This window comes from Bos javanicus, chromosome 7 (assembly GCF_032452875.1).
Source record: "Bos javanicus breed banteng chromosome 7, ARS-OSU_banteng_1.0, whole genome shotgun sequence".
In the NCBI taxonomy this organism is placed as follows: domain Eukaryota; kingdom Metazoa; phylum Chordata; class Mammalia; order Artiodactyla; family Bovidae; genus Bos; species Bos javanicus.
This window is the reverse complement of record NC_083874.1, coordinates 397,275-416,214: the sequence shown is the minus strand read 5'-3', so window position 1 is coordinate 416,214 and position 18,940 is coordinate 397,275. Positions and strand designations below refer to the sequence as shown.

At 38.7% G+C, this 18,940-nt stretch overlaps 1 protein-coding gene across 1 annotated transcript; it reads left to right on the top strand.

Annotated features, from left to right (window-relative positions):
* The first annotated feature begins 320 nt into the window (after positions 1–320).
* LOC133250264 (nuclear envelope pore membrane protein POM 121-like) lies at positions 321–12,475 on the top strand. The gene is made up of 2 exons (XM_061421254.1): positions 321–1,652; positions 12,294–12,475. Exons 1-2 carry the CDS (start codon positions 445–447, stop codon positions 12,295–12,297), a joined length of 1,212 nt encoding a protein of 403 aa, XP_061277238.1. The 5' UTR covers positions 321–444; the 3' UTR covers positions 12,298–12,475.
* Positions 12,476–18,940: the final 6,465 nt, after the last annotated feature.

Below are 18,940 nucleotides of genomic sequence, written 5' to 3'. Positions count from 1 at the left end.
GAGTGGGCGCTGCTGAGCCCGGAGCCAATAGGTTTGGGGAACACTGCCAGTCACCTTCCAGTGGCGCAGCTGGAGCCTGGTTGCAGGAAGTGCGACTGCGCCCAGGGGGCCGGTACTCCAGGCGCCAACACCTGCGCCCCGCCGACACCGGTGCCCCGGAGACACTTGCGCCCCGCCGACACCGGCGCCCCGAGACACCTGCGTTCCACCGACACCTGCGCCCCGCCGACACCTACGCCGCATCCGGCAGGAAGCACCCGGGTGCGCTTAACCCTCCCTCGCGCAGGCCTAGCGTCCCCTTTCTTCGCTCACGCGTTCCAACGACGCGTCACAGGCGCCTCCCAACAGTAAGCGCTTTGCCTGGCACCCCTTAGGCAGCTAACGGAAATCTCTCTGAGCCACTAGACTCCATTTGAAGGTCCCGACAGTGCAGAATTGCGCCTCATGGGCGGTTGCCTGAGCCGGCCTCGCCCTCGCCAGTCGTCGTCACCTGCTCTGCGGGGCGGGGACCAGCCAGAGAGCACCGAGTGCCTCGGGCCCGCGCACACTGCCAGCCGTGTTCCCCCAGCTTGCCGGGTTCACTCGGGGGCCCCAACTCTGGACCTGGCTCGCAGGCTGTCCTATGAGGGTCTCATGGCTTCACCCCGTCGTCGTCTGCACCGTCGGGGGTTTGTCCTAGTCCATCGGCGGCAATATTCAATCCAGCAAGCCCGGTGTTTATTTTGGTGTTTTTTCCCCTCTGTGCCCTGGAGTGGCCGTCAGAAGCCATTGCCGTCAGCTTGCAGTTCCAAGATGTTCCACACCTCAGTAATCCTGAGGATGGCATCCGCAAAGGGCAAACTGACGCTCCGTTTGCCTCTGAAGCAGACAGTCATCTGTACGTGGTCTTCATTTTCTGTTCACCTCCCAAACCTTTGTGTAAAGGAAATTCTGGTGAGGGCCCTAGAAGAGAGTGGTCAACTGAGAGGAAAGGAAGAGAAGGACCTGACAGCCTTGGCTGAGAGCAGAAAGGGGCTAGCAAAGCAAAAGAAAGGACAATCAGCCCAGGAGAGTCAGGATAAACAGAGAAGGGGCTCGAATCCAGGAGGAAATGCACAGTCCGCGTTTAGACACCTCATAATCAACGGGGTCCTCTCTTCCTTTGTGCCCAGGCCTGGGCCTCTGGTTCTCTGTTCCAAGAGCTCGGATATCCTGATTAGGAAATCCCAGACCTACTTTTTGAGTTCATGCAGCAAACGAAATGCCATCACCAGTTCATACAGCTCCACAAGAGGTTTCCTACAGCTCCAGAGGATGGGTCCAGGCGCAGCCGGGCTCCTGGGCCCAGAGTCATCGCATCTTCATGAGGTCTCAGATAAAACCAGCGAGGAATGCCATTGGCCTAACCCTTCAGCCTCAATGGAACCGCAGAGGAAGATCAAAGATAAAAAAATTGCAGATGACCACTTAAGGAAGAAACAAAACTTAAATTGCTCACAGTCATCTGACAGTTTCAGGCCCCGCAAACGCAAGATTCCTCTGCTGCTGCCCACCAGGCGAAACGGTCCACTGATCCTGCCCCCACCTCTCCAGATAGGTTATCCAGTCACTGCTGAAGACCTTGACCTAGAGAAGAGAGCTGCAATACAGTGGATTAACAACGTCTTGGAAGGGTAAGACTGAAACCATCTCAGTCTGCAGAACCCCTCAGCCTTCTATTCTGCCAGCTCCTAGCTCTAATTCATAGCGGAGGAGCTTCTGGAAGATGTAGAGCTCCCCAGGCCTGGTGGCCTTCTTGTAGTTGGTTGGAGTAGCCATCTCTATGAGGTATTTTGTCTTGGTTTTCCCTGTTTGTCTTGCTCCACTTGGCTTAAAAAGTTGCTTCCTTTTTCCTGGCCCACTAGGGCCTGTTCCCCAGTACTTTGCTGCTTGCCCCTCAGTGGTTCCTTGGAGAAGCAGTGCAAGACCATCAGAGTCCAGCTTTGCTCTTGAGGGAACCCAGAGTGCTGCTCCTGTGAGCCCATTCCCCTACCAAGTCAGTTCTCTCCAGAGAGACAACATAACATTGTTATCATCTTACTGTCAGAAGTGCCCCTGGAACTTGGGCAGCTGGAGGTTGTTAGTCTGGCCTGACCCAGTGGTCAGCATCCTTGCAGCAGAAGAGGGAAGCTTTGGACCAGTTTCACTCCAGGCAGGAGCAAGCGGGACACCCACTGCTGCAATCGTTGCCTTTTCCTGCCTTCCCCATTTTCTTAACTGGGACCTGGTTCATCTTTCTTAAAATCTCTATATTCTCTCTCTGAACATTTGGTACCACATAAATACTTAGTTGATGAACAAAGTCATATATGTTGCATACATATAATCACATATATTTATACATGTCATTTATATATTAATATAGTCATATATATTATGTGTATGTGAAATGAAATTCAGTCATGTTCGACTCTTTGCGACCCCATGGACTATAGAGTCCATGAAATTCTCAGGCCAGAACACTGGAGTGGGTAGCCTTTCGCTTCTCCAGGGGATCTTCCCAACCCAGGGATCAAACCCAGGTCTTCTGCATTGCAGGCAGATTCTTTAGCAGCTGAGCCACAAGGGAAGCCTGTATTATGTGTATATGTATATATTATATATAACTTATGAGAATACATAGTTCATATACATTATATATTAGATATGTATAATATATATGTATATTGTTTAGTCAATCTGTCCTGTCCAACTCTTTCACGACACCACAAACTGTAGGCTGCCAGGCTCAATCTGTCCATGGGATTTTCCAGGCAAGAACACTGGAGTGGGTTGCCATTTCCTTCTCCATATATGTATATATGTATGTATAATATTAGTATATGATTATATTCATAGTAATCAATATTTAATGTATGTAATGTTACATACTCATATGTAATATGTATTAATATAACCATGTACAATACATATGTGTTTTTAACATATATGTATGTGTTTAGTACATTATGTATAGAATATATAATGTGAATTACATTACATATAATAATATGTATTGAATACATATATGACCTTTGCTAATTTATCAAGTATTCCTGCCTCTGCTTTTTGAATTCACAGTGAAGAAAGAAGTGACTAGTATGAGTGGCCAGACTTTTAACTCTAGGTTTTCTGTGTCCCACAGTCAGAAAAGCTGGAACCACTTTACGTCTCTAAATGTTGAGTCTAGAAAAAATGCACTTGCCTTTTTTCTCTCTGCTTGTCATCTGCCCACTTGACTTCACTATGGATTGGATCATGCCTACTGTATGTTAAGAAATGACTTGTGACAACTTTAGTCTTTAAAAAAGAATTGAATTTGACATAATTTTAGACTTACAAGAGTAGTAGAGAGAATCCCAAACTAGTCTTCACTGAGCTTCTCCTAATGTTAATATCTTTCAGAACAGTTATTGAAACCAGGAAATTAACATTGTTGCAATGCTATTAGCTAAACTTCAGACTTTAAACATATTTTCCCATTTTCCAGTAAAATTTTCTTCCTGTGCCAGTATAATCCCACATTTCATTTAGTTGCCATGTCTCCTTAGTTTCCTCCAAACTAACCATTACTCTATCTTAATGTCTTCTGTGACCTTGATACATTTGTAGAGTACCAGTTAAGTATTTTGTAGAATTTTCCTCAATTTGGATTTGTATGCTGTTTTATCATGAGTACATTGAGGTTTTGAATTTTTAAGAAATCACACACTTGTGATGTGTCATCCTCAGCACATGGGAAATGTTAATCTTGACCACAATTAAAGTGGTGTCTGGCCAGGGTTCTCCTCTGAATAGTTACTATTTCTCTCTAGTACATATTTAAGAGGGTCTTATGTTGATGTGACACAAAAATCCTGTTTATCCTTAAACTTTCACCACTAATTTTGCCATCATCAGTGGATCTTGCCTGTAGCAATTATCATTGTGGTGTTCTATGGTGATTTTATATCTTTATTGGTCTACATTTGATTAGAATTACTCTCCAAGGCAGAGTTCTCTGCATTTATATAGTCACTTATATCTGTATGGTCTCATCAATATTTCTTTTTATTATTTAGGTTATGTCTAATACGATCACTGTTAATTTTATTGCTCATATTGTTCCAGATTTGATCATTATGAGTTCTTTCAGATTAGCTCCTGAGTCCTTTAAAATGCCTGCATCTCCCTCCCCACTTTTCCCAAGGATTCCTTTACCTTATAGCCCCATAAGGTATTCCAGAATTATCTTATATTTTACCTGTCCTAGTTCTGGAGTCAACCACTCTTCTAAGAAGCTTTGGTTCATTTTATTGGAGAAATTAAAAAAAAATCTGGGCATTCAGGTGTTGTTATGACTACTAGGGAATCTTTGCTTCTAAGTCCTCTCAACAGACAGAATTGGAAATGTATGTTCCCACTTATAAACTTGTATCTATTTCTGTATGCTGTGTGTATGTGTACACATGTGTGTGTGTGCACACATGTGTGTGTGTGCAAAAGAGTTAATACTGATACTGCTAACTAATGTAGTGCCCAATCAGGGTTCATCTTAGAAATGTTCCCCTTTGCTTATGTGTAACTTCTTCAACAGTTTCTCCAGAGAAACCTGGTCTAATTATAATTTAATTACTTATTTGTTCAATCCAGAATGTACATAGTTTCACAATTGGCAGCCCTGTGAGCCGCTCACCAAAGTGTTCATGTACAGTTCTTTCTGTATATAGCCTTGCAGCATCCAAGCAAACATTGCTTTTAAAAACTCCTTGGTTTAGCTTCTTTCAGCAACTGTGTAGCGAGGTTATATGTAACACATTTAGATTCACTTGTCATTGTCTACATTCCATTTTGGGCTCCTGCAACAACCTGGTTGATTTTAATTTTCAAAGTGAACCCCAGTCTTTGTGGTGTAAAATTTGTTTAAATATTTTGAGTATTTTTGTGTCTGTATTCATGAGTGATGTTGATCTGAAATTTTCTTTTCTTGTGATGTCTTTATCTGATTTTGGTATCAGAAAATACTGCCCATACAGAGTGAGTTGGGAATGCCAGTCCAGGTTCGATGCATGATATTGGATGCTTGGGGCTAGTGCACTGGGACGACCCAGAGGGATGGTATGGGGAGGGAGGAGGGAGGAGGGTTCAGGATGGGGAACACATGTATACCTGTGGCGGATTCATTTTGATATTTGGCAAAACTAATACAATTATGTAAAGTTTAAAAATAAAATAAAATAATAAAAAAAGAAATGTTGGTACAATTTTTTCTTAAAATATTTGGGAGGATTCATCAATGAAGCCATTTGGGCCCAGGTTTTTATTTCTGGGAAAATTTTCAATTATTAATTCAATCTCTTGTTATAGATCTAAGGTTTTCTAATTCTTCTTGAGTCAGTTTCAGTAACTGGTGACTTTCTGGAGACTTTGCCTACTTCATCTAAATTGTATAATTTATTGGCATGAAATTGTGCTATTTTCTTATAATTCTAGTATCTCTAACGTAGGAGATGATATCCTTTCTTGAATTCCTAATTTTGTTAATCATTTTCTTCTCTCTGTATCTCTTTCTCTCTTATTCTTGCCCTTTCTCTCTTTCACTGTGGCTAAAAATGTATAAATTGTGTTGATTTTTTAAAAAAGAGTCAGTTTTTGTGCTTTTCATTTTGTCTATTTTGCTGTTTTCTATTTCTATTTTAGGCTCTAATCTTTACTATTTCTTTCATTCTTCTTCCTTTAGGTTTGATTTGCTCTTCTTTAACTATTTCTTAAATTGAAAGACTAGGATATGGATTTGAAACTTCTCTCTAATAAACTTTTAAATGATGTAATTGATATAACATGCACAGAGGAGCCTGGCAGGCTACAGTTCATGGGGTCACAAAGAGTAGGACACGACTGAGTAGCTAACATTTTCACTTTCACTTATGTAAATTTAAGGTATAAATCTAATGTTGATTTGATACATTTATGTAAGTAATATGATTCCCATTGTAGTGATAATTAACACCTCCTTCATGTTGTATAACTATCATTTCTTTCTAGTGGTTGGAATTATTAAGATCTGTCCTTGTCAAGTATGATTACAGTAATACAATATTATTGTCTGTATTCACCATACTGTGCACTAGAATTTTAGAAATTATTAGCTTCTTGTTGCAAATTTGTACCCTTAAATAGCATCTCTCCTATCTCACCACCCCCTAGTTTTTGGTAACCACTATTTTAGTCTCTGGTTTTATGATTTTGGCCTTTTAAGTTTACACATATAAGTGATATCATACGGTATATGTCTTTTCTTGTCTGACTTATTACTTAGCATAATGTCCTCAAGGTCCATCCATGTTGTTGCAAAGGTGCCCGTCTTACTCATGACTAAAAAATGTCCCCTTGTGTATACACCACATCTTTCTTATCCATTCCTCCTGCAATGGGCATGTGGATTGTTTCCATATCTTGGTTATTATGAATTATACTATAATAAATATCAGAGTACAGATATCTCTTTGAATCTTGTTTTCATTTCCTTTGAGTATATACCCAGATGTAGCTCTATTTTTATTTTTTGGAGAACCTTCATACTGTTTTCCATAATGCATGAACTAGTTTACAATTCCACCATCAGTATACACGGATTCCCTTTTCTCCATATCCTAGACCAATACTTGTTATCTCTTGTCTTTTTCATTGAAGTATAGTTGATTTATAATGCTATACTAGTTTCAAGTGTTCAATTTTGGGAAAGGGGTACATCAAAGCTGTATATTGTCACCTTGTTTATTTAATTTACATGCAGAGTTCATCATGTGAGATGCCAGGCTAGATGAAGCACAAACTGGAATCAAGATTGCCAGGAGAAATAGCAATAACCTCAAATATGAAGATGACACCACCATTATGGCAGAGAGCAAAGAGGAGCTTAAGAGCCTCTTGATAAAGGTGAAAATGGAGAGTGAAAAAGCTGGCTTAAAGCTGATTATTCAAAAAGCTAAGATCATGGCATCTGGTCCCATCACTTCATGACAAATAGCTAGACAAAAAAAAAAAAAAAAACAATGACAGACTTAATTTTCTTGGGCTCCAGAATCACTGTGGATGGTGACTGCAGCCATGAAATTAAAAGATGCTTGATCCTTGGAAGAAAAGCTATGACAAACCTAGACAGCATATTAAAAAAGAGAGACATCACTTTGCTGACAAAAGTGCCTACAGTCAAAGCTATGGTTTTTCTAGTAGTCATGTACGGATGTGAGAGCTGGACCATAAAGAAGCCTGAGTGCCAAAGAATTGATGCTTTTGAACTGTGGTGCTGGAGAAGACCACTCTTGAGAGTCCCTTGGACAGCAAGGATATCAAACTACTCAATCTTAAGGGAAATCAACCCTGAATATCAGTTGGAAAGACTGATGCTAAAGCTGAAGCTCCAATACTTTGGCCACCTGATGTGAAGAACCGACTCATTGGAAAAGACCCTGATGCTGGGAAAGATTGAAGGCAGGAGGAGAAGGGGGCAACAGAGGATGAGATGGTTGGATGACATCAATAACTCAATGGATATGAGTTTAAGCAAACTCTATGAGATGTTGAAGGACAGGGAAGCCTAGCCTGCTATAGTCTGTGGGGTTGCAATGAGTCAGACAAGACTGAGCAACAAAGTTTCAAGTGTACAATATAGTAATTAAGTATTTTCAGATTATACTCTATTATTGGTTGTATTCCATGTAGATCCTTTATTCCATTATATCCTTGTCAGACATGACTTAGCAATTGAACAGCAACCTAGTATTGATAGTTCATATCTCTTAATTCCTTTTCCTTATTATGCCCCTCCTCCAAACAGTCTCCCCACTGGAGAGACAAAGTATTTATACCAATAGTTTGTCCACTATATCTATGTCTGTTTTCATTTTGTTATATTTATTTAACTTTTAAAATTCTACATTTAACTTAAACATATAGTATTTGTCTTTCTGTCTTACTTCGCTAATCATAACACTCTCCAGGTACATCAGTGTTGTGCAAATGGAAAAATTTTATTCTTTTTATGTGTGTATCTTGTTGATCTTTTAATCTGTTTATGGACACTTAGATTACTTCCATATCTTAGCTATTGTAAATATGATGTTATGAACTTTGGGGTGCACATATGTTTTCAAAGTAGTGTTTTTGTTTTGGATATATACCCATGAGTGGAAATATTGGATCATATGGTCATTCTATTTTAATTTTTTGAGGAACCTCCATATAGTTTCCCATAGTGGTTTACCAATTTAAATTCTCACCAAAGTGGGCTAGCATTTCCTATTTTCCACATCTTTACCTACATTATTTGTTAAATTTTTTGATGATAGCATTTCTGACAGATAAGAGATGATGAGTCATTGTGGTTTTGATTTGCATTTCCCTAATGATGGGTGATGTTGAGCATCTTTTCATGTGCCAATTGGCTATTTGTATGTCTTCTTTGGAAAATGCCTATTCAGGTCTTCTGTTCATTTTTTAAGTTTGTTATTTAAATTTTTTTGTTATTTTAAGTATTAACCACTTATCAGACATATCATTTAGAAATATCTTCTCCCATTCAATAGTTTGTCTATGCTTTATGATGGGTTACTTTACTGTGCAAAAACTTTTAACTTGAATTAGAATCCATTTGTTTATTTTTGCTTTTGTTTCCCTTGCCTGAGGAGGCAGATCTAATAAATACTGCTAAGATTTATGTCAGAGTGTACTGCCTATGTTTTCTTCTAGGAGTTTTATGATTTCTGATCTTAAGTTTAGGTCTTTAATCCATTTTGAGTTTACTTTTGTATGTTATGTGAGAAAATGTTCTAATTTTATTCTTCTACATGTAGCTGTTCAGTTTTCCTAGCACCACTTATTGAAGAGACTTCTTCCCATTGTATGTATTTGCCTCCTTTGTTGTAGATCAATTGACCATAGTTGCATGACTTTATTTTTGGGCTTTCTATTGTTCAATTGATCTATGTGTCCTTTTGGTGCCAGTACCATACTGTTTTGATTACTATGGCTTTGGAATATAGTCTGAAGTTAGAGAGTGTGATTCCTGCAGCTCCATAGCATTGGCTATTTGGGGTATTTTGTGTTTTTTCATACAAATTTTAGGACTTTTTGTTCTAGTTCTGTGAAAAATATCATGAGTTTTTTTTTTTTTTTTAATAGGGATTGCAGTTGATCTGTAGATTGCTTTGAGTAGTGTGGTCATTTAAACAATAGCAACTCCTCCAATCCATGAGTATGGATATCTGTCCACTTATTTGTATCATCTTCAATTTACTTCATCAATGACTTATAGTTTTCTAAGTATGGGTCTTTCATTTCCTTGGCCAAGTTCATTCCTATGTATTTAATTCCCTTTGATGCAACTGCAATTGGGTTTTTTGTTTTGTTTTCCCTTTTGGTACTTTGTTATCAGTGTATAGATAAACAATAGATATCTATGTATTAATCATGTAACCTGGAATTTTGCTGAATTATTTTTTAGTTCTGATAGTATTTTGGTGATGACTTTAGTGCTTTCAGTATACAATATCATGTCATCCGCAGTGACAATTTTACTTCTTCCCTTCCAATTTGCATGACTTCTTGTCTGATTTCTATGGCTAGGACTTACAATATTACGTTAAATACATGTGGCAAGAGTAGGCATCCTTGTCTTGTTTCTGATTTTAGAAGAGAAAATTTCAATTTTTCACCATTGAGTTTCTTTCAGCATTTGAAAAATTTTGTGCCACTTCATTGTTTTGGAAGAGAAATCTGCTGGTCATTCAAATTTGCATTTTTTTTGTACAATATCTTGTACAAAATACAAAATGTTATCTGTTTTAAAATTTTATCTTTGTTAGTTTTCAGAAGTTTAATATGCTGTATATTGATATGGATATTTTTTGTTGTTATTTTTAATATTTTTGGATTGGGTCAGTTTTTTTAATCTGATTTATGTATTTTGACAGATTTGTGACATTCTCAGCCATTATTTTTTCTGATACTTGTTCCACACTGTGTCCTCTCTTTCTGAGGCTCTGATGATATAAGTTCTAGACCCTTTGTTATAGTCCCTCAAGTTGGTAAGGCTCTGTCTTTTTTGTCTATGTTCTCTCTGTTAAAATCGCACAACTTCTACTGATTTATTTTCAAGTGTATTGATTCTATCCTCTGTCATCTTCAGTTGTATTGAGTCCATCTATCAGGTTGAAAAAATTTAGCTGATGTAGTTTTCAGGTGTATTATTTCCATTTGCTCCCATTTTGTCCTTTTTATAACTTCTATCTTATTGCTTAAATATTAATTTTTTCATTTGTTTCAAGAGAATTTGTAATTGATTATTGAAATGTATTCATGATGGCAAATTTAAAATCCTTGTGTGACAATTCTAACATTCAACTTGGTACTGGTGTCAGTTGATTGTTTTTTCTCACTGTTTATGGTTTCACTGGCTTTTGGCATGAGGAAAGTTTTGTCTGTTGTATCCTTAATATTTTGGTTATTATGCTTAGATACTCCTATTTTTTAATATAAATTTATTTATTTTTATTGGAGGCTAATTACTTTAGAATATTGCATTGGTTTTGCCATACATCAACATGAATCTGCCATGGGTGTCTTCTACTTAGTAGGCAATTTTGCTGTTTAGGTTTAGCTTGTAAGTTGACCTATTTTGTGAACTTGACAGTTTAGCTTCCTGAACCCTGGAAATATTCCTGCTATTCTGATTTGCTTCATTCTTCTGGGGCCTCTGTCAATTCCTGCTGGTGCTGTATGTGGGAACATAAAGGTGTTTCCTGGGTTGTCTAGTGTCTGTGGGCCATCACCTCTTGAACAGGGAAGAAGGTGAGTCACAAGCCATTGTTCTTGTGTTTCTTTATGCTACTGGTGGAAGTCAGGGAGACAATGGCTTTGCTGTGGGTATTTGGAGCTTTTGTGGGCAGTTGACGCTGCTTGCTGGTAACTCAGTTGTGGATGCAGGTTTGGACTCTTCACTCAATCTGTTTGGCGTCTTGTTTCTTATCCTTTGGCCAGAAAGATCAGTCTTTTTACTGTTGGTGTGTTTTGATTTTTACATATCTGGTAGTTCCAGGTTTCAAAACTCCCTGTATCAAGTCCTGGTATATGTGAGACCAAATAATAATAATACAAAGAAAGAAAAGAAAGAGAAAACCCTACAGGAAAACCCTGTGTTATTCTTCAAGTCCTGAGATCCCTAGTCAGTCTGATTTCTTTTTTCCAGGCTTCAGAGTTCTTTTATTATTGTCTGTGTAATAATTTCCAAGATACTTTATTTCATTAGAAAGGATAAGTGGGAAAAAGTAAGACCATACTGTCTATTATGGAGCTGGTGATTTTAACATTGCTTTTTGAGGAGAGGATTTGGTAACCACCTTGTTCTGCCCTTCCAAAAGCCCCATCCCCAGATCAGTTTCATTATAGCTTTTCTAACAAGTTACATTTATTGCACTGTAGTATTCTCTTCTCAATGGTCCTGCATGTGTGCGAGCTAAGTTGCTTCAGTTGCGTCTAACTATTTGTGATGCTATGGACTATAGCCTGCCAGGATCCTCTGTCCATGGGATTCTCCAGGCAAGAATACTGGAGTGGGGATGCCCTCCTCCAGGGGATCTTCCTGACCCGGGGATCAAACCCATGTCACATGTCTCCTGCATTGGCAGGTGGGTTCTTTACCATGAGCATCACCTGGGAAGCCCCTCAATGGTCCTAGCACAGTCCAAATATCCATAAATTATTCCCATGTATCAGTATTTCTTGTAATTTAGACACTTGTCTTTTAAAATAAGGAAATTAATTATATAATTATTTTATATTATTATATTATAATTATATAACAAATAATTATATAATTATATATTATATAAATTATATACATTTGTCTTTTTAAAATAAGGAAATTAATTATATAACTATTTTATATTATTATAATTATATAACATATAATTATATGATAATTACATAACCTATAATAATTATAATCATATATTATATTATAATTTAAATACTATATAAAGTATATAAACATATATTATAAAATTATATATTATATATATTATATAATTATATAATATATATTATTTAAAAATATATAATATATAAAATATATTATATAAAATTATAAAATATAATTATATATGTTATATAATTATATATATATATATATATATATAAGTCCTCTGTTTACTTACAGATGAAATGATAATCATAAGTGAGCATTATATCAAGTACTTTTTGTTTATGATCCCATTGATTCTTTTTCACATAGTCACAACCATTTTTATTTTTTACAGATAATGGAACTAAGACCCTAAACAATCAAATGACTTGAGAATGGTGACATCATGATTCATCTGCATAGGCACCGATCTTCAAACACAAATACCTAAGCTGTACTCTTTTCTTGTAGTGCAATATCACATTCCATGTAGAGTCATTTTGATACTTAAATAAAATAATCAATCTGAAGTGCTAACTGTAGTGTCTGACTTATGTGTTTGGTTCATGTTATCACTTATTATGATTAGTTTCCTCCTCTGTTGATCACATCTGTCCTGCTTTAGAGAATCCTCCTACTTCACTTGGCTGTCATGAGAATGTTCGTGTGTCAGCTGACATGCTGGCTCAGGAGGCTCCTCAACCTTTCACTTCTCAAGGAGCTACAAGCAGTTCCACCTCCCATGCAAAGCTTGGGGGAAGTGCCCCTTCCTCCTTCTGGAACACCCTCTGTATCATGCTACTGAAGCATCTGTATTTGTATCCAGAGCATCATAAAACTCCCTTCTCAGTGGCACCAACAACTTCAACCTCTGACCCTTCTCTCTACATAAATGTTCAAGTCAGATACATGGGACAGGTTGAGGACAGATACCAATTCATTGCCCTGCACACGCATTACTTCTCTCTTGCCTCTGTTTCCCTCAGATTTCACTTGTCTCTCCATCCCACTTCCAGCCACTGATCTTTTCAACCACAAACTTTATCAAATCCAATTTAGTTTACTATTCTGGAATAGTGAAAGCCAGGGCAGAGCTTCAACTGTTTAAGAGAATAGGGGCCTGAGACCTGAGTCAGAGATAAATCCTAAAAGAGGAGCAGAAGGCTGAGGCAAGATGTGACATGGACACTGGAGCAGAAGGGCCTCTATGAGGCTATAGCAGAGGAAGGCTAGATTGTTCTAGATTGGGGCAAGGAAAGGTCAGGTGATGGGAGAACCTAGTGTTAGGTGGAGAGAAAAGTGATCCCACCCTAGACCATCCCCTATGGGCCCCTTCATGGGTATGGAGGATGAGGAGTTCCCATAGCAGTCTGTCCTGAGTGAGAGTCACTGATTGTGGAATGACAGACATTGGGAAGGCAAAATATGACCCTTGTTGCTTAGGGTTGAAACCTAGCATTTGTTTCTTATAGCCAATGCTGAGCATTGGGAGATGGCAGCACCAGGGGACTGAGTGGGTTGGCTGTGGCCAAGACTCCTTCTCATTCTCCTAGCAGAGATCAGATACTTTCCCTCAGCTCAGGGCCTCAAGATATGTGATTGATATCTTGTGATTCAGGGGACGCATGCCAAATTCCATAGGCTTAAGTGCAAGGGGAGTGTCTAACATAACTTAAGAGACCCTGGCATCATGGAGTGGCTTTCCTGGATGAGGCAAGTGCTGGCCTGGGTTAAGGGTCTTCACTGCTGCCTCTTTGACATGGTTTCCTATGAAGATGATACGTGGACTTCTGTATGTGAGATTCTCAGAGGCCTCAGGTTTATTATCAGAAACATTGCATTATGTATTCTATTTTGCCTGTTTTTTCTCTTTCACATGAGAGTAATAGCTTATGGTGAACACTGCCAGTACTCATGGAGAAAATTTCACTCCAGGACCTGAAAGATGTGGTCTCAGTCACTCAGAGCTTTGTGTAGCAAAGTTTAATTAGAGTGAAAAGTATAGAGAAAGCCTCCAGCAAAAGGCACTGGAAGGGAGTAGGAGAGTACCCCACCTCATTATTTTAAGCAGGGAAGTATATACTTTTCAAACTGGCTGCTGAGAACAAATAGAACACTTCAAGGATGTGAGAGTTCCATTAGAGCCTTTCCCAAGGCATACATCCTGAGATAACTTCAGTACAAGCTTAGCCAGAAAGAAGGAGTTCTGGGCAATGTGTTTCTGGGTGAGATATTCTGTTGTTGAGAGACAGGTTCCCAAGCAAGATTGTTACAATTATAATTATTAGCATAGAGTCGAAGAAAAGCATTTCCATAAGTAAGACATTGTGCTGTGTAGTCATTACTCCCGGACCTAAAGAAAGGCCAATTTTCAGGCAAGATACAGTTGCAAAAGGCTTAAGGAAAGCATGAGGGAAAATGTTCACCTCTTCCTTAAAGGGTGCTAAGCTTTAACTCTCTCATTAGGCAGGCTCTGCCTCTTTCCTAAGGATGTGGGAGAATTTCATTTGTATTTGTCATCTTGTAAATCGAGGAGTCCAAGGACAAGTGACTGGATAGGGAAAGGTGGACAGGGGCCAGGTAGAAGATGGAAGCTTGAGGACCCATGATTCTTTCCCTATGAGACCAGTGGAGTCAAAAGAGGTGAATGCCCCTTTGAAAATGCAGTTAAAAAAAATCTTTCCCCTCGTCTCCCTGCGGTTATCTTATGTTAATGATGTTCTTCTATGAATGTATGTGTATTAACATAAATGGCACATAGAAAAAGCTGGTACCTTACAAAAATAGGATATAAAGTATGCAGTTCTGTGCATCTTACTTTTCTTAACAACATCAGTTTCGTGCAGTTCAGTTGCTCAATTGTGTCCAACTCTTTGGGACCCTGTGGGCAGCAGCAGTCCAGGCTTCCCTGTCCTTCACCAACTCCCAGAGCTTGCTCAATCTCACGTCTGTTGACTCGATGTGATGCCATCCAACCATCTCATCCTCTGTTGTCCTCTTCTCCTTTGTCATATTTAAGAATGAATCATCCAATAGGGTCTAATACATTCCTTTTAAGATCCTGTCCTGTGAGGCACCTAACCCTAAGGGCTAACCCTAATGTGTTAAATCTAAGGTCCTAGCCATGAGGCTTACCCCAAACCCTAACTCCAACCCTAACACTAGGGTCCTCACTAGAACCCTAATCCCCAGGCCCTAATCCTATAAAACCTAATGCTGACTCTGAGGCCTTAATCCATGTGGAAATAAGCTGCAATGTACTCAACTCCTCACTATTAAAAAAAAAAAATCGTTGGAGTATAGTTGATTTACAACAATGTATTAGTTTTAGGTGTACAGCAAAGTGAATTAGTTATACATATACATATGTCACCTCTTCTTCAGATTCTCTTCCCATACAAGATATTATAGAAATATTGAGTATAATTTTCCATGCTATGCAGAAGTTCCTTATTATCTACTTTATAATTTTATATATAATAGCGTGTATACCTTAATCCCAATATCTTAATTGATCACCCCCCCCTACTATTTTTCTCCTTTGGTAACTATAAGTTTGATTTTGAGATCTGTGAGTCGATTTCTGGTTTGTAAATAAGTACATTTTTATCAGTGGTTATTGCATTCCACATATAAGTGATATCATATGATATTTGTCTTTCTCTGTCTGACTTGCTTCACTTAGTATAATAATCTCTAGGTCCATCCACGCCTTTTGGTTGGAGTGCTTAATCCATTTACATTTAAAGTTAACTACTGATATGCAGAGTACATCATGAGAAATGCTGTGGTGGATGATTCACAGGCTGGAATCAAGATTGCTGGGAAAAATATCTAACAACTTCAGATATGCACAAAATACCACTTGAGTGGCAGAAAGTGAAGAGCCTCTTGATGAAGGTGAAAGAGGAGAGCGAAAAAGCTGGCTTAAAACTCAACACTCAAAAATCTAAGATCATGGTATCTGGTTCCATCACTTCATGGCTAATAGCTGAGGAAATAATGGAAGCAGTGACAGATTTTATTTTCTTGGGCTCCAAAATCACTGCAGATGGTGACAGCAACCATGAAATTAAAAGACACTTGCTCCTTGGAAGAAATGCTATGACATACCTAGACAGCATATTTAAAAGCAGAGACATCAGTTTGCTGACAAAAGTGCATATAGTTAAATCTATGGTTTTTTCCAGTAGTCATTTATGGATGTGACATTTGGACCGTAAAAAAGTTGAGAGCTGAAAAACTGATGCCTTTGAATTGTGGTGCTGGAAAAGACTCCCGAGAGTCCCTTGGACTGCAAGGAGATCAAACTAATCAATCCTAAAGGAAATCGACACTGAATATTTATAGGGAGGACTGTGGCTGAAGCTGAAACTCCGATACTTTGACCATCTGATGCAGAGCTGACTCATTAGAAAAAGCCCTGATGCTGGGAAAGATTGAAAGCAAAAGAAGAGGGCAGCAGAGGATGAGATGGTTAGACGGTATCACCAACTCAGTGGTCATGGATTTGGGCAGACCCTGGGAGACAGTGGAGGACAGGGAAGCCTCATGTGCTGTAGTCCATGGGGTCACAGAGAGTCGGACATGACTTAGGGACTGAACAACAACAATGTTCCTATTGCTGTTTTAAAAATTGTTTTGGGTTTGTTTTGGTAGGTCCTTTTTTTTTTTTTTTTCCTTTTCTTCTTTTGTTCTCTTATGATTTGATGACTATTTTTAGTATTGCATTTGGGTTGCTTTTTCTGTTTTGTGTGTGTTTATCTGTTGTGGTTTTATAGTTTGGAGTTCCCATAAGGTATGACATAGCATACAAAGTTGTTTTAAGTTGTTGATCTGTTAATTTTAAATACATTTCCCATTTCTTGCATTTGTACTCTCCTCAGAGTTGCTTGTTTCACTATCATATTTGTGTGGATAATTCCTACTTTTACTGTATGTCTGCCTTTACCAGTGAGCTTTCCTATTTGTTATTTTAGTGTTTCTAGTTGTACCTTCTTTATTTTCACCAGCTAAACAAGTTCTTTCAACATTTACTGTAAGGCTGCTTTTGTGGTTCTGTATTCTCTTACCTTTTGTTTGACTGTAAAACTTTTTTTCTTTAGCAAATGAATGACAGCCTTTCTGGGTAGCATGTTCTTGGTTGTAGGTTTTACCATTTCATCACTTTAAATATGTCATATCCCTCACTTCTGACCTGCTGAGTTACTGCTGAAAAATCACCTGATAACCTTATGGAGATTCCCTTGTATATTATTTGTTGCCTTTCCTTTGCTGTTTTTTAAAAATATTTTTTCTTCATATTTTAATTTTTTTCCAGTTTATTATATGTGTTTCAATGTGTTCCCCTTTGGATTTATTCTGTTTGGGACTCTGTGCATTTATTCTGTTTGGGACTCTGTGCACTTCTTGGACTTGATTTTTTCCTGTCTTATATTAGGGAGGTTTTCATCTATAAGCTCCTCAAATATTTTCTCAGGCCCTTTCTCTTCTCCTTCTGGGATCCCTATAAAACAAATGTTGCATCTGTTGAATGTCAGATATTGTCCCAGAGGTCTGTGAGACTGTCCTCATTTCATTCTTTTTTCTTTATACTGCTTGGTGGCAGTGATTTCCTCTAATTTGTCTTCCAGATCACTTATTTGTTTTTCTGCCTCAGTTATTTTGCAATGGATTCCTTCTAGTGCATTTTTCATTTCAGTCATAGTATTGTTCATCTGTTCTGTAAGTCTTCTAGTTCTTTGTTAAACATTTTTTTGTATCTTCTCCACCTGTGTTGCCATTCATTTACTGAGACGATCATCTTGGGATCATCTTCACTATCATTACCCTGAATTCTTTTTCAAGTAGGTGGCATAACCCTTCTTTATTTACTTGTTCTGCAATTTTATCTTGTTCTTTCACCTGCAGCATGTTTATCTGTCATCTTATTTTGTCTTTCTACATTTCTGTTTTCACAAGCTACAGGGTTGTGGTTCCTCTCTTTCTGGTGTTGCATCCTGGTGCACCAGCTTGCATAGGTTTCCTGGTGGGAGGGGCTGGTGCTTGCCTTGTGATTGGCTTCCTGGTGGGAGGAACTAGTGCTTGCCTTCTGATTGGCTCCCTGGTGGGAAGAACTAATGCTTGCCTTCTGATTGGTGGAGCTGGGTCTTGACCCTCTGGTAGGCAGGGCTGTGTCAAGGGGTCTGTTCTGAGGTAACTGTGAGTGCAGTATGACTTTAGGTCTTCAATTGAGTGATAGGTTGGGCTCAGTTTCTATCTTGCTGGTTGCTTGGCCTGAGGGCTCTTGGGTGGGGCCCTCATAGGTAAAATGGGGATCTCTCAGAGGTCTCCCACTGCTCAATATTCCCTTGGTCTTCTGCCACCAGTGTGTACCCACATAGAGCTAGTTAACCTCTATCTGCTCAGGAGATCCTCTAAGATCCATAGGTATATCTACCCAAGACTCAAACAGGACACACTGGATTCTTCTGCATGAACATTGGTTTGAGTAGAGAGTTTTGTGACTAGTTAGTACAATACCTATAACTAACCTGATTAGGTGAAAATGTACTCTGAGATTATCTCCTAACAAGGAGTTTCAAGCAGCCTGTTTCTTTCAGAAAACTCAGGGGTTAGACAAATTTGCTGAGCTGAATACAAGAAAGGTAACCAAAGTGTTTTCCAACCAGCTTTTAGTCTACAACTAACTGGCTTCCAGAGGCAGATAATACATCTTTAGCCAAGGGTCTTGGATTTGAAGATTCACACACATCATGTTTCTGAACAATGTAGACACAAGATGCCCTGGACTCTTTTTTGTGATCACTGGTTTGAGCAGAAAGTTATGTGACTACCTAGTACTATACCTATGACCTGCTAACAAGGAGTTCCAAGCAGCCTGTTTCTTCCCAAAAACTTAAGTGTTAGACTAAGGAGATTGTAGCAAGAGCAACCAAAGTGTTTCTCAACTACTATTCAGCCTACAACTCACTAGGTTTCTGAGGCAAAAAATACAGCATT